Raw genomic sequence first — 27,483 nt, forward strand, 5'->3', positions numbered from 1 at the left:
ATGTCATACTACGCAGAGGATCACAGATGTAAGCTGTCCATTGGTTCTAGCATAACCCCTTATAGCCTCTAGCCAATATAAATAGTTCATGATCACAGAATATTAACATAAAGTCAGGTGGGATTTCACTAGAGTTAATAGAATCCAGCTTAATGGCAATGGCTGGTTCCTCATTTTTGTAACCACACAAACCATTTATTTGTTCCTGACCAATCTGATCCTTAGAAAAAATGTAGCTAAGGAATTAAACACCTAGGATTGAACACTCTTGTGAATTAAGGGACACAGGACAGGCATATATGCTGGAGAGAGGCAAAGCGGCCTTACTAAAAAGGAAATATGAGGCTGCTAATCTGTAAATGCCTAATAACGTTTTTGGCTCCTATAAAATTTCAGGCTATGAACAATCAATATAAAAAAGTGATGTTAGTGAACCATCATCAGTTTATCTTCACTTTCCTGTTTAATCTTCCCTCTTTACCAAGAGCCGTTTTGTCATCTTAATATTCTGGCCTTGTCAATCTTAGAGCCAAATCATAGTAATTTTTCAGTTCTAGTTCAGTGATAAAGTTTATTTATTTATTTTTTTTTAAAGATTTTATTTATTTATTCGACAGAGATAGAGACAGCCAGCGAGAGAGGGAACACAAGCAGGGGGAGTGGGAGAGGAAGAAGCAGGCTCACAGCAGAGGAGCCTGATGTGGGGCTCGATCCCATAACGCCGGGATCACGCCCTGAGCCGAAGGCAGACGCCTAACCGCTGTGCCACCCAGGCGCCCCCAGTGATAAAGTTTAGAATGTCTATTAGAAAAGTACAATAATACCTTCTACAGGCGAAGGATCTGGTCCTGCTTTTTCGAAGTTTATTACCACCCCACTTTGCACTTTCTGCACCAAGGACTCCAGACACTGATTAAGCATTCTTGGAGAACATACAGAGTATGAGCGGCCTGAGACAAAAAGAATAAAGTTAGTTGCAGAAATTTCTACCTTTAGCAAGACAGAACCATAGTTGGGTTTCTGACACTATTAACAAAAGTTCAATGGCAAAGTTTGACTTTATTTCATTACCTTATGGAAAAATGAATAAAAAGTTATTTTCAATCAACCAACAATTCCACTTTATGACAGTAATGTACATTTTTTCTTCTAAATGTAGATATACAGAAATAGAAATTTGGTTTGAACAAATAATGAAAAAAATCACACTGCATATATACTTATATATGTATATTATATATGTATATTATGTAAAATATGACTTAAAATACATATATAAAATGATCTCCAACTATTACCCAATATAGTTTATCTTTAATACACATACATAACATCTAATAACTACCTTCAAAATCTTACACCTGCCTAACAAAAGTATTATCACTAAGAGTAATGCTAAGCACATGGCAGATACTCAATTATTTAATTGGCCTGCTGGAAATTACTGCATATTTGACATATTTGCACTTTAATACAGATGGTAGCATGTGCTTTTTCTGAATTTCCTTTGGCTTGCATACTCGGGAATTAACCTATCTTAAATGAAGTTTCCTTTTGTATATTTTAATCTATAGGATTTTTAGTACAGAGCATTAAAATGTTAGTGGTTAAGAAAAAATACTAGTGAAAAGCTTTCTTAAACAGGGATTTTCCATAAATGTATCTAGACCTGTGCTGTCCCATACTGTAATTACTGGCTACACACGGCTATTGAGAACTTGAAATATGACTAGTCCAAATTGAGATGTATAGTAACTATAAAATATACAACTGATTTTATAAAGCTAATACAAAAAAATGTAAACTATTTCAATCATTTTTAAATATCAGTTTCATGTTAAAATATTTTGTACTTATTGACTTAAACAAAATATATTGAAGTTAATTTCACCTTTTTAATGTGACTACTATGATATTTATAAGGACATAAGTAACTTGTATCATATTTCTGTCATAGGCGCTGATCCAAACCAATGCTGAGAACCTTCACAACTGAAACAGTCTAATCAAACATCTTACAATGTTATTTGCACAATAAGCTTGATATGGGAAAGTTCTACATTTTTTTTTCTGATTCCACCAATTATTTTCAAACACAGCTACATCATTGATATTTGACATATCAAATTACTCAGATCAGTTTTAACCTGACATGTGATTTGTTAAAGGCTACTCAGAAGAGAAAACATTAGGCAGTAGTGGGATTCAAATCGTCAGAGTCAGCTATACTTAGAAAAACAAGTATCAAATAACAAACAACTTACCTGCATACAATAGTAGTCATAATCATAAAAATACCTACCAATTACTGAGTGTCTACATACCTGGCACTATTTTAATCACTTTATCATATTAATTTCTTTAATCCTAGCAACTTACATGGGTTACTTTCTCCATGTTATAAATGAGAAAACTAAAGCATGGAAAAGTTAATTTATCCAAGTCAATACAGTAGTATACCCAAGATGCAAACCTTTACAGGGTATTAGAAACTTTAATCTGGGTATACTTTGTTCCCTGGAAATCATGATGTTAATTTGAAATCAGTATTCAAAACAGAATGCCTATCTGGAATCACACTTACTTGAAAGAATTGATAAATTAAAATATTTTTTCTGAGTCAAACATATACAGAAAGCAATACATAAAGATTGAACATCTTGATACGCAAAGTATTTGGAAGATTATATAAAGGTTGAATTATCTCGTTTCTTGAAATGAAAGCACATTCCCAAGAAGTCATTAAAAAACAAAAAAAAATTTTTTTTTTAATAATGATTTTTTATTATATTATGTTAGTCACCATACAGTACATCCCCGGTTTTCGATGTAAGGCTCGATGATTCATTAGTTAAAAACAAAAATTTTTAAGTGTAAAATTGTGGCAATTCTCTCTGCTCCTCTAACCTGTGTCATCATCAATTAATTGATTAGGAAAATATGAGTATAGAGTTATAATCTTAGTATAAAAAAGAATTATGAAGATGCTTTATGAAAATTAAAGAGAAAGTTTTAAACTTGAGTCACTTGGCAAATAATAAAAATCCATTCTTTTTGAAAGTTAAAGAGGAAATAGCAAACTTTGCCATCTTTACAAAGTGAGCCTATATCCTATGTAACATTTCTTTTATTCTCTAGATCAAAAGTCACCCCTTGTAATGTACGACCGTATTGAAGCAGTTTCTACTATCAATGCTTACAAGCACATACCTTCAAATCAAGAAGCTGCCTCACTTACTGTTATGTAGGGTCCACAAAAAAATCAAACTAAATATAGTGAGCCTAAAGGCAGAAGTGAAAAAAAAAATTTCCCACAGAAGTCTACTACACCAGCATTTTAGTAAAATGGCAAAGAGGCAAAAAGAATATTTCTAGTAAGTTGGGCAACAATCCTTATAGAGGCTAAGAAAGTTAAATTTATTTACTCTACATGTCTTACAGTTCTTATAAAATGCTTTTTATCTTCAAGACTTCCACCATCATTTCTACTAGGCATTTTTTGCTTTGATATTCCCTGCACCTCCTCCAAACCTGCTTCTCCGCAGTGTCCCTACCTCAGTCCATGTCATAGCCATTCACCTCCAGTTATTCAGGCCAAGTGAGTCATCTAACAATCATCCTTGATTCACTCTGCTCTCACTGCCCTCATCCTTAGTTCTTCTCTGCATCAGACCACCTCTCGCCACTCCCAAATCCAACACTTTAAACCAAAGCGCTATCATCGCTTACTAGCCTCTCTGCCTCTGTTCTTGCTACTTGACAAGATATTCTCATCTAGCACCTGAAGTGATCTTTCAGAAAAAGAAATCAGATGTCACCTCCTATAAAAAGCCCTCCAATGGCTTCTCATCACACTTGGAAAATAAAAAATATTTATTATAGCCTAAAAGGCTATTCAGTATTTACCTAACTGCTCTAAATCCACCTATTACCCTCTACTCCTCCCTTATGTAAGTTCCAGTCATATCAGCCTTCCTATCACTCAGAAAAAAATAGAGTGTGCTCCTTCCCTTACTATTTTCTTTGCGTAGATCTTTGTATGGTTTATTCCATTATTCAGATCTCTGCTTGTACGGTAAGTAGACTTACTGTGGTGATCATTTCACAATATATACAAGTATCAAATCATTATGCTATCCACCTGAAACTAATATGCTGTAGGTCAGTTCCACCACAATAAAGACTCAGTAAACACGATGTAACAATAATTTTAGAGGGATTAATATTTTTAAGACACAACCAAGTATGATTAATCCCTATTAAAACAAATGGCTTTAAAGCTTCAAGGTTAGAGATGTATAATTTATAAAAGAATGAATGTTGTTTTTTTAATTTCTTTAAACACATATAATAATCTCCAAGGATAAGGAATATATTAAGTCAATTCAAACTAGTATAAGCATATCTTTTAGGTTTATGGTTTAAAAAAAAAGCCACCTCCTCAAAGACCTTCCAAGAATACTCATTCTCTGCCTCAGGTTACTCTACACCCTTACCCTACTTCTTTTCCATAGTAAGTGGCACTCTCTAAAATACTATTATTTTTTCATTTTATGATTTTATCTGTCACACAGTCCAAAAAGTAACCTTTGTTTATTGTTCCCGCTATATTCCCAGCATCAAAAACAGTTACATAGAGTGGATACTCATTAATTACCTGATAATAAAAGAAAAATGCTTACAATGACAACTACACAATTTTTTTAGAGTATATATAGAAAACATGACAACATATTAACGATTTTGGCAACACAGGCACATTTCTTTCCAACTTTTCCTTAGTGAACATGAATTACTTTACAATGGGAAAAGTAAATGTACACACACTACTCTTATCATTAAGGCAAAAAAATGCACATTAATTGTTAGTAGAGATTATATATTTGGATAGTGCAATACCAGCAGATATTAGCTTTTCTGTTCTTTCTATTTTTCTCGTGTTTTATCCTCAAAACTTTCTTTAGAAAATATTCTTTTAAAATAATAAAGAACACATATTATTCAGATCTATGAAAAGGTGAGTGGCATTTGAAGAGCTTCTCCTTATTCCTATAGCAAAAGCAAGAAAAGAGGCAAATAAACCACTACATCTGGAGAGATTCGGGATGTATATTTAGGGAAGCTTCCTAATTTCTTGACCAAAGTTTCTGGGTCACTGAAAGATATCACCAAGGGTGACTTCAGAATCTTCTCCTCTGGAGATGTTCCCTTCCAAGAATAAACAAAATAGCTTTAGTACATTACTGCCCAAAGGCAAGAATATTAACTACTACATGATGTCTCAGGTTCACGGCAGACCTTCTCTGATTATACCACTCACTTCACTTCACACTCTGAATATTCTTGATCCTAGAAAACAAAAGTTTACTACATACAGTCCATAACTTTATCATAATTCTGAGTTCAAACTAAGTAATGTATAATAAAAAATTTCCAAGGCAAGTGTGTAAATTACAGCTTCAAGGACTTCAATCTGTTAATTAAAAGCCTTAGAGCTTAAAAAAAAAAAAATCAGGATTTTAGCAATTGGGTCAGTCCAAGGCTGAAAACTAAAAATTTTCTGAATACAAATGTGAATCTACCCATAGAAACAATGAGGACTGCCACTGAAAAATATCATCCATGCACAAGGAATTGTTAACAGTGAATTTTCAAATTTAGATAGCTTTTCCCTTTAAAAATGTACGTTACAACCCTTTTTAAAATAAATAAAACTGTGAAGGAATTACAAGAGTTTACCAGAAGGTACTTCTATAAATAGAAACATTTAATAATGTGAAAAGTAACTTCCTAACTTATCTACTTCACTTAACTGTACAGGGTACCCTTTCTGTCTGAGAATTTTAGAAGAAAGGCACCTAAAATATTAATTAAACCTTAGATTTTCCTTTAACTTACACGGCTGGCTGTCAGTGAAGTCTCAACAGAGCACTGACTCTGTCTAGAGACTAAGGCCACGGGCCCCTGACACAGGTGAAATAGTGGTATGCCAGATTTGGATGTTTTAGTAGAGCCTTAGGTGAGTACTAAAGTAAAGTCCTTAGGTGAAAACTAAAATGCTCCATGAAAGCAAGAATACCATTACCTGTCATATTCATTACTGCAGTCTTAAAGCATAGAACCATGCTTGGTACACAGTAGAAACTCAATACATATCCGTATGAATTTAACCCATCTGCTGACCAATCCCACATAACAGAAGTTCTGAGTCTATTTACTTACTCTCTTTCAAGAGTATCCTTATTGTTCACTTAACGTAGTGACTACCTGAACTAGCTGGATAAGACCTAACTACCTGTTCCTCTAACCTACTATCTAGCTTCCTCTTTGCCCTTACGCAAAATTGCACTTAACCAAGGAACTAATCATTACATGGTTAATGGGATGACTTTCAAAATTCTGTTCATTTTTCGGAGAAAATAATTTTACTGCATTCATGAACCATTGGTAATCTTTACAGATAAGGCAGAAGTTTAACAACTTCAAATACCAGCACTTTCTATATGGGTAGAAAAAAATACCATTCATTTCAGATCCGATAGTCTTAAATCCCATTCAGATCAGATCACAGATGTTCATCAATGTAGTTTTAAAACCATATGTTTACTAATTCCTAACATTAACTTGTTGAACAAAAACAAACATGGAGTTTTTGAAATATACATTTTAAAACATTCAGATAAAATAAACTCTGCCTTAAGTCACTGAATTACTGCCAGCAAAGAAACTTACCGCCTGTCACTTCACACATTGGTGTGATCGCAGAGTCATCTAAAGGCACACCTGTCAACTGTTCTGATTCTACTGACATGGTGCCAGGCAACCGCAACACTAGTGCAAAGAGTCTCTGATCCCAACGAAAAGGTTCCTTGGTCAATTCACTTCCAGGCAAAGGAGAATTAAGAGGTAAATGGAGCTGAAAATAAGGGGGGAAAAAATAAGATTCCACATGCTGTTTTTCCCAAAAGGCCACATTAATTATACATATATTAAAACTATATATCATCAGTCTCCTATCATAGACTCAAAAAACAAGCTCAAAAACAAAAGCTTATAAAGATACGGCTAAAATAAGCACCTGAGAGGTTGTTACTTCAATTTTCTTAAGCTTTTACTCTAAAGACCTCAATTGAAAAACATCTATTACCGTAATGCTTTTTAGGTTTCCATTCAACTAACCACCAAGTGCTGGACTGCTTCCAAATAAATCATTTCATTTAATCATTAAAACAAGCCTATAATAAATATCTTATTATTCCTATTTTCTAGATTAAAAAATGTCTCAGAGAGAATAAGTGATTTGGCCTCATGGGTCCAAATCAGTACTTTTTCTATTATACCAACAGCAGCCTCAAACATTTCCAGTTAACAATTTTAATTAGGCTTCATTTTTTGACAAAACATATATTCCCAAAGCATCTGCATAAAAGTAAATTTTGTTACTCTAATTACATATTAAATATATTAAAGATAATGATTCTTACCACATCTGAGTAAAGGTAGAGGGCTTTTTATTTTTCCATGTTTTTTAACAGATGTCTTTCCCCAACCCCATCAAACCTGCTAAATTAGAATCTTGGAGTCTTAAGAATCTTAGAAGACTGAAGTGATTCTAATGGGCACCTCTGCACCAAGCGAGTAATAGAGGACCAAGAGAATCCACCCACGAGTCTTAGCATAACTAAATGGGGCCGACCAGAAAGAATGTGTACGAAGAAGTGATGCAATAGCAGGTGCACAGCACTGAAAGGAAAGAAAAGGGGAAAGGGAAGGAAAGGTTGAACTGAACCTCATCAACCCTTTCGTTCTAGCTGCCAGTTTACAGGATCTACTGCGGACACAGGATCAAGTTAAATACCACCACAAGAAGCAGTAAGTCAAATCCAGCAAGTGGGACATCCTACAGGACAGATGACCTGGCTTCTCCAATAAATTGGTGGCGTGAAAAGGCAAAGAGCAGGGAGTGGGGAGGGTTGATGGAACATTACAGAATAAGAGACAAAGGAATCAAAAGCAAAGATTTTTTGAGAAAACTGAGAAAAGATGGAATATACGTTACTGGAATTATTCATATTTTAAGTGTGATAATGACATGGTGCCCAGGAAAACAAAAATCTTCATCACTTGTAAATTTCTTAAAAATAAAGCCCAGGATTACCATACTTGGGGGATTTATTTAGCATTTTCTCTAAAATACAGAAAACACTTTAAAATCATCACTTCCAAATTAACTGTCAAAGTTTATACTGCTTTGGTCATACAGCAAACATAATTGTATTGCTTCTGGCCTTTCTATTTCTCACCTCAAAGATTTCTGCACTTGATAAATTAGGGATTGAACTTAAGACTCAAGTTTCTTCATGAGTTACATTAAACCATTAAAAAAACAAAACAAAACAAAACAAAACAAAAACCAGATTCTATTCTCAGAAGAGAATTCCTAGTGAAGCTCTGCTAAACTGGCACCTCTCCAAAAGATTCATGCCAAGAGAATGTGCTGCAAGATCAAAATCGGCCAAGGTTTTGTGACCATGGCCAGGAGTCATGAGCTCTTCCTCTGGCACTGGTCCTACTTAAGGCAGAAGTCAGAGGCAGTAAGGACAGAATGTTGAAGAAATCTGGGCCAGGATGTTCCATAAGGAAGGTTCTCTAACCTCATGGGCTCCGTGACACTTGGAAAACAGCTCAGGAACTCCAAGCCCTTGCTAACATTACCACACCCTGCCAGAAGATAAAGAGGAAAACACTATTTCCATCATCTCCTTTACTCCAGACCAGCCGCCTCCATACCTGAGAAGCACAACTACCGAGTGTTCGGTCATTTTCTAAGATCACAAAAACATCGAAGCACAAGTAGCACTGGAGGAAGAGGGTTCTGAACTGTTAAAATAGTTACTGTGGGATATAATCAACACATGGAACCGTCTCAAGAATCCACTGGACAACAGCACTGCATAGACCTCATATATAAGCAGTGGATAGGACAATGACAGACCCCAAACTGTATACACATACACACACAACTAATCAGATGATAATCTCACTCTATTCTCCACCCTCACAGACAGACAGACAGACAGACAGACACACACACACACACACACACAAATCAGATAATGATAAGCATCTACAAGGGAGACAATACACAACAGAATAACTGGCCTTTGTGGAATGCCAGATCTGAAAAGTATTTCAAGTAAAATAAACAAAACAACCAAGAATGGTTACAAGCATATTTTATACATAGTTATATCATTTTTATAAACTTGTCAAATTTTTATTTATTTTTCTATTTATCATTTCCCCTTCCCCATATCATTACTACCCCCCTCATCAACAGGGCAGGAAAAACAAAAATCCCCTATAGCTGAAATGTGCTAGTAATACTGGAAGGAGCAATGGTAGGCAAACAGGGACAGAAAAAAGACAAAGAGCCAGAAGGAAAAATATTCTTAAGAATGTTCAATTACTCCAAATCTAAAGTCTACAACTGAAATTTTAGCAGTGTGTTAAAAATCACACAAATGGAGGTCTTTCTGAATATATGGACTTTGAGAATCAAGGCAAATTGCACATAAATCTAGAAATAGAATATAAAATTAAACACAAGAAAAATGTGCAAAAATACAAACAGGTAATTCCCAATAGTGAAAAATGGGGAAAAAAATACCTAAGGAAATCCATATGGCCAGACAATACAAATAAAAATATCAGGGATATATCATTTTGCACCCATCACATGAGCAAAATTTCCAGGGCTGACAGAAGTGTGTGTGTGTGTGTGTGTGTGTGTGTGTGTGTGTGTGTATCTTAATGGAATATATATATATATATCAATGGAATATATATATATATCTCAATGGAAAATTTCCACCACTCTTACATATAATCATTTTAGAAAACAATTTGATAATATCTGATAAGCTGAAGATTAGCATACACTAGGACCCAGCAATGCCATCTCTAGTTATACATCTTAAAGAAACTCTCATATATGTTTACAAGAAACCATGTAAAAGAATACTGTCTACAGCACTATTTGTAACAGGAAACGGGAAACAACCTAGAAGTCCAATGAGGGAATCAATAAACTGTGGTCTGTTTATAAATCAGAGTTGAAATGAATAAACTTAACCTCTAAGATCTAACATGGATAGGTCTCAAAACAGTATTTTTTTAATATAAAATATATACAATTCATGCACGCACACATAAAAGAACGTAAATCATGAATGCACAGCTTGATGAATTTTCACAAGATGAATGTCCTTGTGTAATTAGCATTTTTATCAAGAAACAGAAACTTACTAATTTATGCCTCTCCACTCATTATCCCTTTTCAACTGATCAGTTTTCCTTGATTTTGAACTTTATATAAATGGAATTATAGAATATGGTCTCTTTGGCTTATGGCTTCTTCCATTCAATATTATGGGGTTGAGATTCACACTGTTGCGTATTTAAGTGTAGATCATTCATTCCCATTGCCATACAGCACGTGAGTATAAAAGAAGGGGCGGGGGGGGGGGGGAGAAGAACAAAGGAATAGAGAGAGAATATGTACTGGAGTTTATTTTTTTGTTGATAAGCATTTGGGTTCTTTCTAGTTTCTTTCTAGTATGAATAGTACAACTATGAAATTATGGCATGTCTTTATGAAAAACCTAAGTACGCCTTTCTGTTGGTATACACCAAGGAGCAGAAGTGCTCTTGTGTGAAGTGCCTATTAAAGACTTCTGCCTACTTTTTAAAAATTAAGTTACCTTTTTTTATTGATTTGAAAAGTTATTAATATACTCTGGATGAGTCCCTTGTTAGATATACATACTGCAAATATCTTCTCCCACTTTGTGACCTCTTTTATCATTTTAGTGGTATCTTCGGATAAATTGAATTTGTTATCTTAACACATTTTTTCTTCCATGGTTAGTACCTTCTGTGCCTTCAAAGATCTTGAAAATTTCTTCTATTTTCTTTTAAAAGTTTTATTATTTTACCACTTACATTTAAACCTGAATTGAGTTTGTTCTATGAGCTAAAAGTAGAGGTAGGTTTTTTCTCAAATGGATACCCAGTTGACATACTATTGAAAAAAAAATCCTTTCTCCACTGTTCTAGAATTATCACCTTTTTTCTTATATTGGGGGACACCACAAGTGTGAGCCTATTTGTGAATCAAAACAGTATCAGATGAAAAGAAAACAAGATGCAAAATGACACACACAGAAAAGCATCTGTATGCACTGTTAAACAATTACTTACTCTAGTTTTATATGTGTGTAACATGTACATGCAGTAAAAGTAAGATAAATGAACTAAAAAGCTATAGACCAAATTCATGATGGGGTGGGATGGGGAAGAGGGAAGAAAGTTAACACTGAGTAGGGGAAAAAAGGAAACTATAGCTTAACAATCTGCAGTGTTGTTTCATTTACTAAATTTTTAAAAAATCTACAACAAAAAAGAAAAAAACTTGGCAAATATGTAGAAATTTTCTATCATTTATTCTTATCCAGAATATCTGAATATGTTAATATGAAGATAACTGTCAAAAGCAAATAAAGTGTTCAATCAAGTAGTTAACTATTATGTTTTATACAAAATCAAAGACAAGAAAACTTCATACATGCCTCAACTTAATTAAAGTAGATTAGATTATAATCACAAATCCTAAAGGTCCCACATTTTTAAGGACTCCAACAAACAGTTCTCCTGATCAGCTATTAAAATATATTGCAAGAGGGCAGAATACGCCCTGAAAATTACTCATGCTTCTTTCAGTCATCATTTTTTATTCACCTACCAAATATTATGAATGTTTAGGTCCTGGATATTTAAAGATGCATAATAAGGGGCGCCTGGGTGGCACAGCGGTTAAGCGTCTGCCTTCGGCTCAGGGCGTGATCCCGGCATTATGGGATCGAGCCCCACATCAGGCTCTTCCACTATGAGCCTGCTTCTTCCTCTCCCACTCCCCCTGCTTATGTTCCCTCTCTCTCTGGCTGTCTCTATCTCTGTCAAATAAATAAATAAAATCTTTAAAAAAAATAAAATAAAATAAAGATGCATAATAAAATGTGGTCCCACCACTCAAAGAATTCAGAGGAAAGGGATCATGTTCCTAAAGGAATTTTTTTTAGAGGTGTGTTGGAGGATAAGCTAACAAGAAAACCACAATACTGGCTACGAAGATATTTATTGGCTTATTTCTGAACACTTGGCAGGAAAATAGTTTTATAAAACTTAATTGCAAGAGACTTTAGATAAGAGTATTCAAAGTTAAGTATCTAAACTGATGATGCTAAAAAAATTGGTCATTAACAACAACACTTATATAGTAGTTACTACTATAAGGCAGACATTGTTCTAAACCATATATATGTATATATATGGTTCATATATGTATTACATACATGTTTTAATTCATTATATATTATTTTATATATATATTTATATATTATATATTTATATATATATTATATATTTATATATATAAATATATTATATATATTTATATATATATATAAAATATATTATATATTTATTTATATATATATATAATATATATATATAAATTCATTTAACCCACAGAAATAAACAAATGAGACAAGCACCATACAATTCCTATTTACAAATGATAAAAACAGAGGCACAAAGAATTCCAATAACTTTCTGGAAAGTACATGGTAAATAGTAAGGAGAAAGAATTCAAACCCAGCTGGTCTGGCCCTTGATTCTGTGCTCTTAACCACTTCATTATACTGCCTAACCACTATTGAAACCATCATCTACATTTTTAAAAATCAAGTGTTGAGATAACCATATAAAAAAACAAATTTATTAAATGGAAAAAAGAAAACTTTAATTATGAAAATAACTACTTTCAGAAAAATTTTTTAAATCATCCCTTTAAAAATCTAATCATTTTAACCCACTAATTAGTATATTTTATAAATAATTTAGATTACTTTATAAAACATCCTATGCTTTCGCCCTAGTTACTCCTTTATCCAGTGTAAAGAGGCAGTAATATATTTTCTCCCTCCTGCTGTTCTCTCCCAATTCCCAAGTACCTGAGTAATAACAATAAAAATAAGCATGAATAATAGCTAGGATATTGAACACTTACCATGTGCCAAGCACAATTCTACGAGCTTTTCATATATTTAATAACAAACCAACAGGATAGGTACTATTACTATCCTCATTTTAGAGATAGGTTGTAACATAAGATTCCATGTCAGAAGACATGCGTTTGAAGGATACATACTCAAATAATCCCTGCTCTATAATCAAGTTTAGACCATGTAAGGACTGCAAATTTTAAGAATTGGCTAAATCATATGCAATTCAATAATACAATAATTTTCCCATAATCATGACATTATTGGTCTTTATTAGGGTCTTCATACTATACTTGGCAAAACTTCAGTCTAATGGACTTATTAATAAGCAAATTATTGTTTATACTAACAAACTTTTATTTTTACTTGTATACAATTCAAGTTTCCTATACTATTTAATTTTATTGTATTTTTTTTAAGATTTTATTTATTTTAGAGAGAAGAGAGTGAACAGGGGGAGGAGCAGAGGGAGAGGGTTAGGGAGATAATCTCCAGCAGACTCCACACTAAGCGCAGAGTCTGACTCGGGACTCGAGCCCACCACCCCAAGATTCACGACCTAAGCTGAACCCAAGAGCCGGAGGCTCAACCAACTGAGCCACCCAGGCGCCCCTCTATATTATTTTAAATGATTCATTTCATTGATATCACCATTCCAGGCATTTTATGTAATTATCTTGGTAGTTGACAGAAAAGGAAACGTAACTCCAACTTAAATTTAGGAAAACTGTCCTAGTTTTCCTTCTTTCCTTTGGAGTTCTATCTTACTGCCTTTTCACCTTTGAGTCTTTCCTGAACTTCTTATTAAAAAAGAATAAAATTTATTTCTCTATAAGTATAAAAAGTAAAGGGCAGATTAGGTAGGTGACAACCTATCATTAGGCTTGCTCAAACTTTATGTTAAAAAAGTGCAAGTTCCCCTTCATTGAACTGCTTTATTTTTGATTATGGTTCAAATCCTAATTATTTGTGACTGGGTTAAGAATGGACTAAGGCTCAACTTAAATTTTAATTATTCTGTTATTCACTGAGCACCTACTAAAGCATGGCATTATGTCAAGATTTAGTAAGGACTATATCAAGCCAAATAATACATGAGATGTTCTAGCTAGCTCACTTTAAGAGAGACTATATTATAAAACCTTAGATAACCAGAATCCTTACACATTACTACTTATTTTTTAGACCTGCAGATGTAAAAAATAAAAGTCAGCGAACAGTAAAAGAAAAAAAAAAAAGACATAAATTTATTTTTATCTTTAATTCAGGAACCCAGCAGATTTCTCCTGGTACACAACCTAACTGGCTCCTGGATGATGGCCACCAGAGCCAACCATGAGGGTCAAGACTAGCCGATCTGTACCAACACTCAGGAGGTTTCCCTTGTACTTGGATGTTCTGCCAACTGGTTCTGTTACAGAAGTAATTCAAATAGTAAGTCCTTTAATAATCATACTTCACACTGATGTTTTAATGACCTATTTACCTGGCACCTATTTACCTATCCCACCAGTTTGAGAGTGGGCAGGGAGAAGGATCTTATTTTTTTCTGTGCTCCACCCTCCACCACAGTCGTTGTCAAATGAAATAAATGAGGTCCTTCCCATTTCCACAGCCGAAGAAAAGTACAAGAGTAAGAGGGGCAGAGTGGGAGCTGCACTCAGAACACAAGCACCTCTCAGTCCTGCCGCTAGACCTGCACTCCCCTCCACCCCAACACACATACAGATGTGGATGCAAACACACAAACACGGATTCTATGGTAATGTTTGTGGTGGGTCACAAACCCAGGTAGTCTTATCTTCAAGAGCTGGGAGGATTACTCTTTCACTAGGTATGTACTTCATCTCTATGAGAGCTGCAAAACCTGACACCTAGAGTAAGGGGGTGGAGAAACAACCATTCCGTATGTTGAAGCCATAACAAGTACTCAGCCTAGCTCAGTGTATGATATTCATAATGAGAATTTACATATATGTGGACATACTTCCACTGAGGCCTACACAGAAATAACTCCCAAATTCTTGCCTTATTCAGAGATACAAAGAGTATGATCATATATTACTTCTCGCAAAAATTTTTTATCTCACACACCTAGCCATCACTTTTCTTTATAGTTAATACACTGGCCTAGTACCAATGAACTTGGCACAGTATCAAAGAAGTACTTCGGTCATTATTAGTCTATAATTTTTGTTATCATGTGAGGACTTTTTTAAAAAATAGGAATGAAAATCACAGATCAAGCTACAACTAGGGAACTATTTAATGAAAGGCAACACATAAGACACTGTAATTTTCTACCTTCAAGAACGCGTAAATAAATAACTGTAATATGTTATGATATGTACAAAGTAACAGTATGTATGAGTACAGAAGGAGTAAATGATTATCTGGGAGATGAACCAGGGAAGGCTCACAGAAAAGCAACACCTGGGTAAGTTAGGAGAATGAAAAGTTGACTAAGAATCTGAACCTTCTGTAGATTGGAGGGTGGCGTGTGCAGAATGAAGATCATGATCAAAAATATAGGCGGCAAGACAAAACAAACAAATACTAGGATGAAAAGCTAAATTAAAATTCAAAGCTGCTGGAGAGTAAAGTACACAGAAGGAGAGAAACTGAAGATTTTAAGAAAGCCTTGAAGAATGGGTAAGGTTTTAGGGGCACCTGGGTGGCTCAGTCGGTTAAGCATCAGATCCTTCATTTTGGCTCAAGTCATGATCTCAAGGTCATGAGAGAGACTGGGCCCCACTTTGGGATCTGCGCCTAGCGGGGAGTCTGCCTCCCCTCTCCTTTTCCCTCTGCCCCCTCCCTGCTCATGCACTCCCTCCCTCTCCCTCTCTCTCTCTCTCAAATAAATAAATAAATCTTAAAAAAAAAAAAAAGAATGGGTAAGGTTTTAATATGGGGGCAATAGAGGAACAACATTCAGGGAAAGGGAGTATATAAGGAGAAAAAAAAGAAGTGTTCAGGAAATTAGTGGCCTATTTTGGGTCAAGTTTAGAGAAAATACAAAAGAATGACAAGGAATTTTCTCTTCACCTACTAGTCATGCCCTAGTCTTTTCAGTTCACTAAAACAATTCCCACACGAAGTCACCCATGATCTTTTTCTGGTCATTGTGGTAAATGACAAGTACGGAAAAGTGTTCCAGGCCGAAGTCTTTCACAGGCCTCACAACTTCATTACCACCCCCGTTGGAGCCAGCCACCTCGTGAAGAAGCTTGAACTAGACAACCACTGACTGATGAGACATCATATGGAGACAGAAGCCACAGGGACAAGCAGCAAAGTGCCTGGGCAACAGTGAGCACCAAAGCCCCAGATTTATAAAAAAGGCCATCTTCAATGTTCCAGGCCCAGTTAGGCACCCAGCTGAATGAAGTCAACCCACAGAATCTTGAGAAATAATAAACCAGTTTCAAGCCTCTAAGATTTATGATGATGTGTTACACAGAAACAGATAATGATGCCATTAAATCTAGTGGAAATTTTCACAGATAGCTTCCCACCAGTATTCAAAACTATTTACCACTCTTTAGAAAGACACTCCTCCTTTAGCTTTCACACTGGAATATTCTATGGTTTTCCTCCTCTTCTCTGGCTGTTCTGTGTTCTACCCTCACCCATAATCCAGACTTAACCTTCAATACCATTAACTGCCACAGATCCTCAAGGCTTAGTTTTAATCCTTGGCCAATTTATATTCTAAACCCTCAACCCCTGCCCACAGCTTCATTTACTATTTATACTCAGATAATATTAAACATTTTTATATGTCCAGCTTAGATCTCTCTTCTGAGCACCAAATATTCTTCTGCCTACTTGACATTTCCCTTGAATGGCTCAAAGGTACCTTAAACTCAACATTCAAAACTGAAGTCATGATTTTCCTCCACCCAGAATGATGCTCTTTCAACATTTCCTAGCTCAGTGAATGGTATATCATAATCTCTCTCCAGTATTGCAAGAAGCTATGTCCCTCTTCCTTATTACAACCCCAAATGTAATATAATGTATGTCAGCAAATTTGGTTGATTTACCCTTACGAATATCTCTTAAAATGACTACTTCTATCTCTTCTACCATCAAGAAGCTCCTTGGCCAAGCTACTGGCAGAACTAATACAATAATCCATTTGTCTTCCCCCCTCCACTCAATACCTCCAAATAAAACCCTTGGATAGCCTCCTATTGCTTTTATATTAATAATAATATTACTTGGCATTGCTTCAAGTCCCTTATGTGGTCAAGCACAACATTCTTTTCCATTTTATACAATGATCCCTTTTCTTTTATGTACTAAGTCACATTAGCTTTTTTCTAGTCTTATTCTCAAAGGATACTCCCTTTGGGGGGGGCACCTGGGTGACTCAGTCGAGGTTAAGTGTCTGCTTTCTGCTCAGGTCATGATTTCGGGGTCCTGGGACGGAGCCCCACATCCAGGCTCCCAGCTCAGCGGGGAGACTGCTTCTCCCTCTCCCCCTGCCCTCCCCCTGCTTGTGCACTTTCTGTCAAATAAATAAATAAAATCTTAAAAAAAAAAAATACTCCCTTTGGAAAAAGAGTCTGCACAGTCCCTCCACCTGATATGGTCATCTTTCCCGCTTTTTGTGTAGTAAATCTTACTCATTTCTTCAGATCTTAGCTTTCCCTGACCTCCTTGACTACATCGAGTGTGCCCTTAGTATTGTAAGCTCTTATAGCACATACTCTTCCTTCTACAGGATATATGATAATTGCAATTTTACTTTTATCTATGTGATGTTTTTATTAATGTTTGTCTTCTCAACTAGGCCAATGACAGCAGAGCTCCTGTTTGTTTTTACTCACCATCTGAACATCAGAGCTTAGCAGAGTGTCTGGTTCACAGAAGAAACTCAATAAATACGGCTGAATGAATAAATGATGTATGATAAATAAGGTGACTGGCTAAGTTGTGAAGGGCGCAAAGGAACCTATTAAACGATGGAAAGCAATGAACATTTTTTACAGAATAACACACTCAAGTGGTGTGCTCTAGAATCATTACTGCCATGGTAGGACAGGCTGAAAAAAACCAAGACAACTTAAGGAGCTAATGTAATAGTGTAAGAGAAGCACTACGGTGACTGATAGCAAAAGGAATAGGAATGAGAGGAAGAAAAAGGTTAATGAAAGCAAAAAGCAAGGGACTGATACGAAAAACAATTATAGATGAAAAAATATAGAATATGCCATGTCCAAGGCCCTGACACTTATTTCTCCACCTCTACTATTAGAGTGACGATATAACATGCTCAAAATGATAACTGAGTACTTAATATTCGAAGCATAATTTTTTGTAAAAACTACAAAACTAAGTTTCAAATACACACAACCAGAAAGTATCTTTCTCAAAAGATGTACAATAACGTGTAACTACTCACAATTGTTAATAATATCTCAAAGTATAAAGAATCTAACATTAAAACTGTAATAAATTATTAAGTATTAGGTCACAAGTTTAATTTAAGGCATGTCGATAAAGAAACTTTAAAAATAAAAAACAGCGGGACGCCTGGGTGGCTCAATCGGTTAAGCATCTCCCTTCTGCTCAGGTCATGATCTCAGGGTCCTGGGATAAAGTCCTGCATTGGGCTCCTTGCTCAGTGGGATGTCTGCTTCTCCCTCTGCCTGCAGCTACCCTTGCCTGTGCTCTCTCTCTCTCTCTCACAAATAAATAAATAAAAATTAAATTAAAAATAAAAATAAAAAACAGTAAGAGCTTTCTCAATCATTTTGAGAGCTATGATTTTCTAGGTAACTGAGAACACTTCCCACTTCATGTATGAAAACTTATCAAAAAACTTCCTACAGCATGTTATATATGTCCCTATCTTCTGGAAACAGACTGTACCCCCTAAAAATAACAACAAGCTTTTCTTGATAATTCCAAGAAGCAGAGAAAGACAAAGCTTAAAGACCTCTTGTTCATACCAAATATTGCCCCAAATCACACAGCAAGTTAACAAGCTGACAATTCATCATTTGCTGAACTCTGTACTAGGGTTTCAATTAAACATCCTGCTTGAATCATCTCATTTAATCTTCCAACACAGCTATTACTTATAATTTATGATTCTAAAGCATATTATCAATTTAACATATTTCTTTGGTTCCCCAAAATTTAACATTAAATGTATATAAAATTTTTTTCCAACAACAGCACACAATTATCCGTGCAACTTCATATCTCTTTTTCCTTCCATAGAGTTCGAGTACCATAACTTTTTAAGGCTTCTCCACAATGGGTCTAGAGGTTCTTCTGAATCCCTTTTGGCCTTTAGAAGTTAACGAGAACATCAGAGGCATATTTTATAGCTTGTGCTTATGAACTTGATCTCACTAGCACCTTCAGTTTGAAAAGTATAATTTCAAGGTATATTAAAGACTAGCAATGTTTCATTTGCATTTCCAATTGATTAACCTTAGATTATTTTTGTATTCTTTTTATTTCAATTATAAATTACTAGATGATATAATGCTTTGCTTTGAAAGGTTGACTTTAGCCAGATGTTTGATTCCTCAGTAACAATTCTTCATAATCAGGGAAGTTTTACTTCTCAGAAATTTGGCAATTTCAACTGCCTTTATTCTCATTGCCTATTGTACAGTAGGTAATCTATTGTATACAGCATATTTTTAAAATTTCATTGTTAATTCACTATACAGCAAAAAGTTCTTTAAAAATTTTCAAGGAAGAATTAGGAATCCAAATTTTTGTTAAACTTCTATGAAACTTCTAGTTAAAAATACATGGCAATCAGATATAATATATGACCCATGTTTGGATTCTGGTTCAAACAACTGTTGACTTTTGTGAGACAATTAGGGAAACTGGAATACAAATTAGATATCAGACTATTATTTATTGGACCCCTTAAAATTTTTGTGACACTATAAAGATAAATTAAAAATAAAGTTAATTTAACTTAATTATTTAAAAGTTAACTATATTTAAAAATTAAATTTAACGGCACCTGACTGGCCCAGTGGGTAGGGCATGTGACTCTTGTTCTCAGGGTTGTGAGTTCAAGCCCCACCCTGGGCACAGAGTTTACTTTAAAAAAATTAAATTTAACAAAATGTTAAAATACATTAAAGTTTCATTAGGCTAGAGAACATTGCTGATGCAGACAGATACATATAGATGTCCTTAGATGTTAAAGATGCATACAGAAGTATTTATGAGCGAAATGATACAGTGTTCGTAATTTGCTTTAAGATATTCCTGAGACATTTGGGTGGCTCAGTCGGTTAAGCGTTTGACTCTTGGTTTCCGCTCAGGTCATGATCTCAGGGTTGTGAGATCAAGCCCCATGTGCAACTCTGCACTCCATGCAGAGTCTACCCGAGAGTCTTTTCCCCTCCCTCTCCCACTCTTCTCCCTCCGCCTCTGCTCCTTCCCCTGCCCACACGTGTGGGGTCTCTCTCTCTCCCTCTCCGTAGGGTAAATTAAAAAAATCTTTCAAAATAAATAAATAACATAAAATATTCCCCCTAAAAATGGTAGTAGGGGCAGAACAGATAAAAACAAGATCAACAAAATGTGTATAACAATTGAAGCTGGATAAGGGTTCTTGAGGTTTATTATTTTATTTTCCCTACTTTTGTATATATTTGAAAGTTCCACAATAAAAGTTTTTAAAAACTGGACGTGTGTGAGTAAACACAACTAAAAATGCAAGTAAAGTCTTTGTGAAAAGAGAATGAGAATGGGAAGAAAATCTTGCCTTTATTACTAGTCCTTCTGTAAATGTGATTATTAGCCAAATGTTCACTTTAAACTGAAACATTTTAATTCTCTAAAATAGAATATAAAAATTTCACCTGACATGAGGTGCTAGCAAAGCAAACAGTTCAGCCTGAGTGAGAGCTAAATGACCCACACCTATGCCCAAAATCTGCACTGGCTATATATAGACCCTACCAGATACAAGTCCATCGCAGGTTACCTCCCTGCTGAGAACTAACACATTTCTCCTGATTTCAGAAAAGCTGAAGAGGGTAGAGAATGGGTAGATAATGTTTCTTAGAAACAAACAATTATCATTTGGGGGTAGGAGGAGGGTAAAAAACCTCGACACAAAGAGATTGATACATTTGTCCAAATTACTTCAAGTTTGGGAAAAACCATGTTCTCCCATTTTGCTACATCCTGCTACTTATCAGGATTCCCATCTGATGTTTACACTGTGCCATATACAGTCACCTTACTAAAATCTGTTTTTCTGCTTGACTTTATAGCAAATAATTCAGATTACTGCTTTCTGAGTTCCTATCGTTTGCTTACGTAACATCACAACTATTGTGTATCAGCTTCTTCATCTACAGAATATATCTCAAGGATACACACACAAATACATATACATACACATAGACAATGTTGGTTTATATCAATGTAATTCACTAAATTAACAAGATTAAAAAAGAAAAGTCATATGATGATCTAAACATATGCATTAAAAACATCCGACATTTCAATACACATTCATGATTTAAAAAAAAACACCACCACCACCACCTCAGCAACCTTGGAACAAAAGAGAATTTCCACAACTCAATAAAAAGAGTATACAAAAAACCCACAGTTAACATCACACTTACATGTGAAAGTTTTCACTCTCCACCCCACCCCCAAAGATTAGGAACAAGGCAAAGATGTCTATTCTCACCACTTTTACCAGCACATTAAGGCAAGATAAGGAAATAAAAAGCAGACAGATACTGAAAATGTATTAGGAAAACTTCCTATATTTACAAACATGATTCTGTATGCAAAAAATTCCCAAAAAAATCTGGAAAAAGCTACTACAGGATAAGTGAATCTAGGAAAATCAGAGATTACAAGGTCAAAATACAGAAATCAACTCTATTTCTATGTGCAAGCAAAAATCAGAAACTGAAAGTATAAAGATCAATTTACAACAACATCAAAACATATGTGCAAAACATCCAGTAAAAACTACAAACATCACTGAGAAAAGTTAGACTTAAAAAATCTGAGATTACCATCTCTATGGATTAGAATAACTAATAATGTAAGGTGTTGACTTTTCCCAAATTAACTTATAGATTCAATGTAATTCCAATCAAAATCGCAACAGGTGGGGCATCTGGCTAGCTCAGTCAGTAGAGCATGTGACTCTTGATCTTAGGGTCGTAAATTCAAGCTCCTCGTTAGGCTTGAAGCTTACTTAAACAAAACTGCTGCAGGCTCTCTTGTAAAAAATTATCAAGCTAATTCTAAAATGTTATGGCTAAACGAACTCAAAAGTCCTAGGACAGACAAAACAATTTTGGAAAAGAACAAGTTGGAGACTTAAACTGACTGACTTCAAGACTTATAAAACTAATAGACTAGACAGTGCTGTACTGGTAAAAGACAGACATAGAAATCAACAAAACAGAACAGAAAGTTCAGAAATAGACACAAGCGGCCAACTGACCTTCAATAAAGATGCCACAGCAATGCAATGAGGAAAGGATTATCTTTTTAACAAATAGTACTGGTAAGATTAGTTAATGATGTGTGAAAAAAATGAATCTTAATACTTTCCTCCCATGAGACATAAAAATTCTAATGAATCATGACCCTAAATGTAAGAGCTCACACTATAAAACTCCTTGAAGAAAATAAAGGAGAAAAATCTTAGTAACATTGGGTTAGGCAAAAATTTCTGAAACAGGATACAGAAAGCACAACTATAAAAGAAAAAAAATTAATTTAAAGCATTTGCTCTTCAAAACACACTGTAAAGAAGGAAAAGACAAACCGCAGACTGAGAGGAAATATTTGAAAGACGTACCCAATAAAGAACTTGTAGCCAGAATATGTAAAAGATTCTTAAAACTCAGTAATAACAAGACAATACAATAAAAAATGGGCAACAGATGAGAACACTCACTTCACCAAAGAAGACATACAGACGGCATATAAATACATGAAAAGATGTTCAACACCATTAGTCATTAGGGAATACAAACTAAAACCAAAATGAGATACCACCACACACCCACTATGCTGTCTAAAATTTAAAAGACTGAAAAAATTCAAGTGTTGGAAGGATGTAGAGCAACTAGAACTCTCATATATTCCTGGTGGGAATGTGAAACTAGTAGAGTCACCCTAGTAAACAGTTTAGCAGTTTCTCATAAAGTTGGATATACACTTATAATATCACCCACCAACTGCACTCCTATGTATACGCCCAAGAGAAATGAAAACTCATGTCCACAAAAGGACCTGTCTGCCAATGTCCACAGTGACTCTATTCATGATGGTCAAAAAAAAAAAAAATGGAAAAAACCTAAATGTTCTATCTGGTGACAGGATAAGCAAGCTGTAGGATAGCTGTACACTGGAATATTATCCAACAACTAAAAGGAACAAAAAGCACTAAGCTAAGTGAAAAAAGCCAGACACAACAGACTACACACTCTAAGAATCCATTTATATGACATTCTAGAAAAGGCAAAACTTGATATAGACACAGTGACAGAAGACCAGCTGTTTCCAGATGATGACAGAAATTAACTGCAAAGGGGCACAGCACAAGAAAATTTTTTGGAGTGATATATTTTATATCATGAATGTGCTTTTGACATGATGTTTATTTACTTTTGTCAAAACTCACCAAGTTTCATACTTGAAAGTACTATATTTTATTGTATATACATTATGGCTAAACAAAAAGGACAATAAAAACAACAAAGGAAATATAAGTCAATACAATTTGAATACCATATCTTCAGTGGCAAAAGAAAAAAAAAAAGAAAGAAAAGGTTCTAGAATACATATGCAATTTAGCTGCAGTCTGGTGCCTTATAATATACCCTGTTTCCTCCTTTCTAAGAGTCTCTCTCTAAAGACCCAGGGGAGAATACTCATTCTCTGTCTTTTCCATGGAACAGAAAAGATGTGTGCACATGTGCATTCCTGTGCGTGCACACATACACGCAACTCCTATGGGAGTACTAGACTTATCTCTTAGGTCAACAATCTAACTATGTAACCTGTTCTCTCCCACTTAAGACAACATAAAAAAACTGGAAGCATCAGAGTATCTTCACTATAAGGAATACTTCAGGTACTTTAAACTCTTATTAACAGTAAGTTACTGGGCACACATTTCATAAAATGGCTGAGAACTGGATCCAAGCAGACCACAGTATAAGCACATTCATTCTTTAATTCACTCTTTCAATAAAAATTTATGAAGAATTAATGCTGTCAGTGAATGGATAAGTGATAAAAATCTGCAGAGAATTAAAAGTTATTGATTTTAAAGAAATTAGGTCAATTAGTAGTTCCTAAGCTATAGCAGAGCTAGTGATAACACTTATGAAGTAACTGCAGAAAAATAATATATGTATGTAATCAAATGCTCAATTTTGTGGTATTTATAAATGCTGTAAAAATTCATTCATGGGGGGGGCGCCTACGTGGCTCAGTCGTTAAGCGTCTGCCTCCAGCTCGGGTCATGATTGCAGGTCCTGGGATCCAGCCCCGCATCACGCTCCCTGCTCAGCGGGAAGCCTGCTTCTCCCTCCCCCACTCCCCCTGCTTGTATTCCCTCTCTCACTGTTTCTCTCTGTCAAATAAATAAAATCTTAAAAAAAAAAAAAATTCATTCATGGTACGAGTATCAACTGAATGACTATTCTCTGCCAGGGCTTCCTTTCTTTTTTTAAAGGTCAAAACAAATCCTATGCTCCAGTCTTAACTAATGGAGATCACACTTCCTGGCTAGTCTCTTGTCCTGATACTTGTGCAAAAACTTCTATATCCCATTAAAATCCCATCTTTCCTGAAGGCACCAGTGCTTCATGAGCAAGTCTTCTCTGATCCCTACAAGAATTAGAAGTTTCTCCTTTTTGTAATGTGATAAAGAATAATAAAAACAGCAAAATTTCTTAAGCACTTATTATCTCATGTAATCATTACAATAACCACGAGATATAGTTATTATTATCCCCATTTTAGATTTGAGAAAACTAAGCCTTCGAACAAGAGATAATTAGGTCACATCTCTAATTAGCTGCAAAGCCAGGAATCAAACTTAGGTCTTCATAACATAGACACATTCTTTAACCAGTACATTTTAAATACCTACCTTAAATTTTAATTGGAAATGTAAAGTGTGAATTCATGACATATTTTCTCTTTCAGGAAAAAAATGTATTTCGTAACTCTGTCCACTGAAAAGTTCTCAAAACAGTGATGAACTCAATAGCCCACCTCTAAAACCCAGTTATATCTCCATATACATATACCATTTCCTAATACACAGACCTGATATGGGTAGAAATGCACAAGATAAACTTAGGTCTGGGGTAGAAATGCACAAGATAAACTTACAACAAGCGGTCATATTAGAAAGTGGTTTCCAAAATATTTAAAATAATATTAATTTCTTTACATTTTATTTCAGTAACTGCTCACTGCTTCTTACAATCTAATCTCTCTTCTTGCTAATCAAAACCCCCAAATTTTAGCTAGACACATGGCCACCCAAAGGTTACATTTCCCCCTCTGCCTCACAGTAAGTGTGGTCAAGTTCTGGTTGATGGACTCCGACTGGAGCTGCCATATACGAGTTTTAGGTCATGCTCACTCCTATCAGGCGGCTGCCTGCCCTCCACGTTCTTTACTCCTTCCCACAGGCTGAAATTCAGTTGTAGTGTTGAACTAGGTAGAGTGCATTGTAAAACCAGTATCAACCATTCAGATAAAAGCAAAGACAAGGTGACAAAGTACAAGGAACCTGGGCCCAGGCAACAGTTTGGGGCAGAACCACCCTACTTCCCAGACCACGAACCAATTCTGTTACTGTGTGAGAGAAAAAGCTTTCCATCTTTTTAAGTCACTATTACTTCTGTCCAATTACAGCAGCTGAACCAATACCCTAAAAAATAAACTTGCCAGAAGATTTTCAGAATCCTTGAAGGTTCAACTAGATGCTCATCAAGTTGTTTTGCTGTGCTGCAGAAAATATGCATTCAAAAAGGCACTATCTGTGCATTAAAGGCAGGGAAGCACACAATCTAAATCAAACTAATTCTAAATGCCTTTGTGATTTAAGAAATCAGAAGCGGGCGCCTCCAGGATCAAGTCCCCACTCTAGTCCCAATTACTCAGATTTGCTTAAATAATGTAGATGGACAAAAGTTTCAAATAAAATGTTAACATTTTTGGTGAAACTGAGTATTTCTTAAATCTCCTTTCTCAAATGTAACACAGCCTGAATTCTTCCTCAGAACAAACAACAACAACAACAACAACCCCACATAACTAGGATCAGGCCCTTAGATTCATTTCAGTTTCCTCCTTACCAGTAAATGTAAGAATAGTTCTAAGACTCAAGATTTAATCCTTCAACTTCCTTTCTCTCCCTAAGGTTTTATCCTTCAACAATCATAATCCTCAATTATTTTTCTGATTATTTCCAAGAACAGTTTAAAATCCTGAAATACCAAAACTGAAATTATCTGGTTGAGAAAAGGTATATGAAAGAAAGCTACTTATCCTAGCATTTGCTGCTTGGGATTAAAGAACCAAGGCCCTCTGGTGCACTGGGTGTTATACACAACTAATGAATCATCGAGCCTTACATCGAAAACCGGGGATGTACTGTATGGTGACTAACATAATATAATAAAAAATCATTATTAAAAAAAAAAAAAAAAAGAACCAAGGCCCTCTGTTACAGCATCTTCAGATTTCTTCCTAATATGAGAGTTTTGTTAAAAAGGAAAGGTTTACTAAATGCCACTAAATTGGTCATTTTAAAATGATTAATTTTATGTTATATGAGTTTCACCTTAATAAAACAATATACAAACCTTAACAAAAGCCAAGCCCTTTACCAATCCTGTTAAGGAAAACTCCAAGAAAGAACAACAAAGACAAAGATGGAAGTAGGGCAGAAAAGATAAATAATTAAGAATGGCAATGATAATGGTGATAACAACGGATACTTTCAGAAGTCAGAATAGAGACACAGATGGGGGAAAAAAACTGTTAAAGAAATAACTTAAAGGGTGGGAATTTCCAAATTGAAGGGCCTGCCAGGAGGCCATCACAACATCAAGTGGAAGTGAGAGAAGTTAACAAGTAACGGAATGAATATAAACTGGGTAAGAGTGATAAGAAGCCCTAGAAATAAAGAGAAGAAAATGCAACTAAATGCCTAAAAGCTTTACAGAAGGTAGCACTGACCAGTTTCATAACAAATACTGAGTAGGTTCTAGGAAGGGAAAGGTGGGAAGAGATAGAAAGCATCCCAGAATTAAGGAACAGGCCCCGGTATAAGTAAGAGTGTGATGGACTTGAC

General features: G+C 35.1%; 1 protein-coding gene across 4 annotated transcripts in view; it reads right to left on the reverse strand.

The window, feature by feature from the left end:
* INTS6 (integrator complex subunit 6) overlaps window positions 1–27,483 on the reverse strand; it is a 178,770-nt gene that overhangs the window by 25,529 nt on the left and 125,758 nt on the right. For all 4 annotated transcript variants that reach the window (XM_048215535.2, XM_048215534.2, XM_026493208.4 and 1 more), the window contains 2 exons: window positions 6,733–6,916; window positions 825–950 (listed from right to left, as the gene is read on the reverse strand). In XM_048215535.2, the coding sequence (XP_048071492.2) occupies window positions 825–950; window positions 6,733–6,916 (310 nt within the window). The remainder of the gene's footprint in view (window positions 1–824; window positions 951–6,732; window positions 6,917–27,483) is intronic.

The sequence above is a fragment of the Ursus arctos genome, unplaced genomic scaffold, assembly GCF_023065955.2.
Source record: "Ursus arctos isolate Adak ecotype North America unplaced genomic scaffold, UrsArc2.0 scaffold_10, whole genome shotgun sequence".
NCBI lineage: Eukaryota > Metazoa > Chordata > Mammalia > Carnivora > Ursidae > Ursus > Ursus arctos.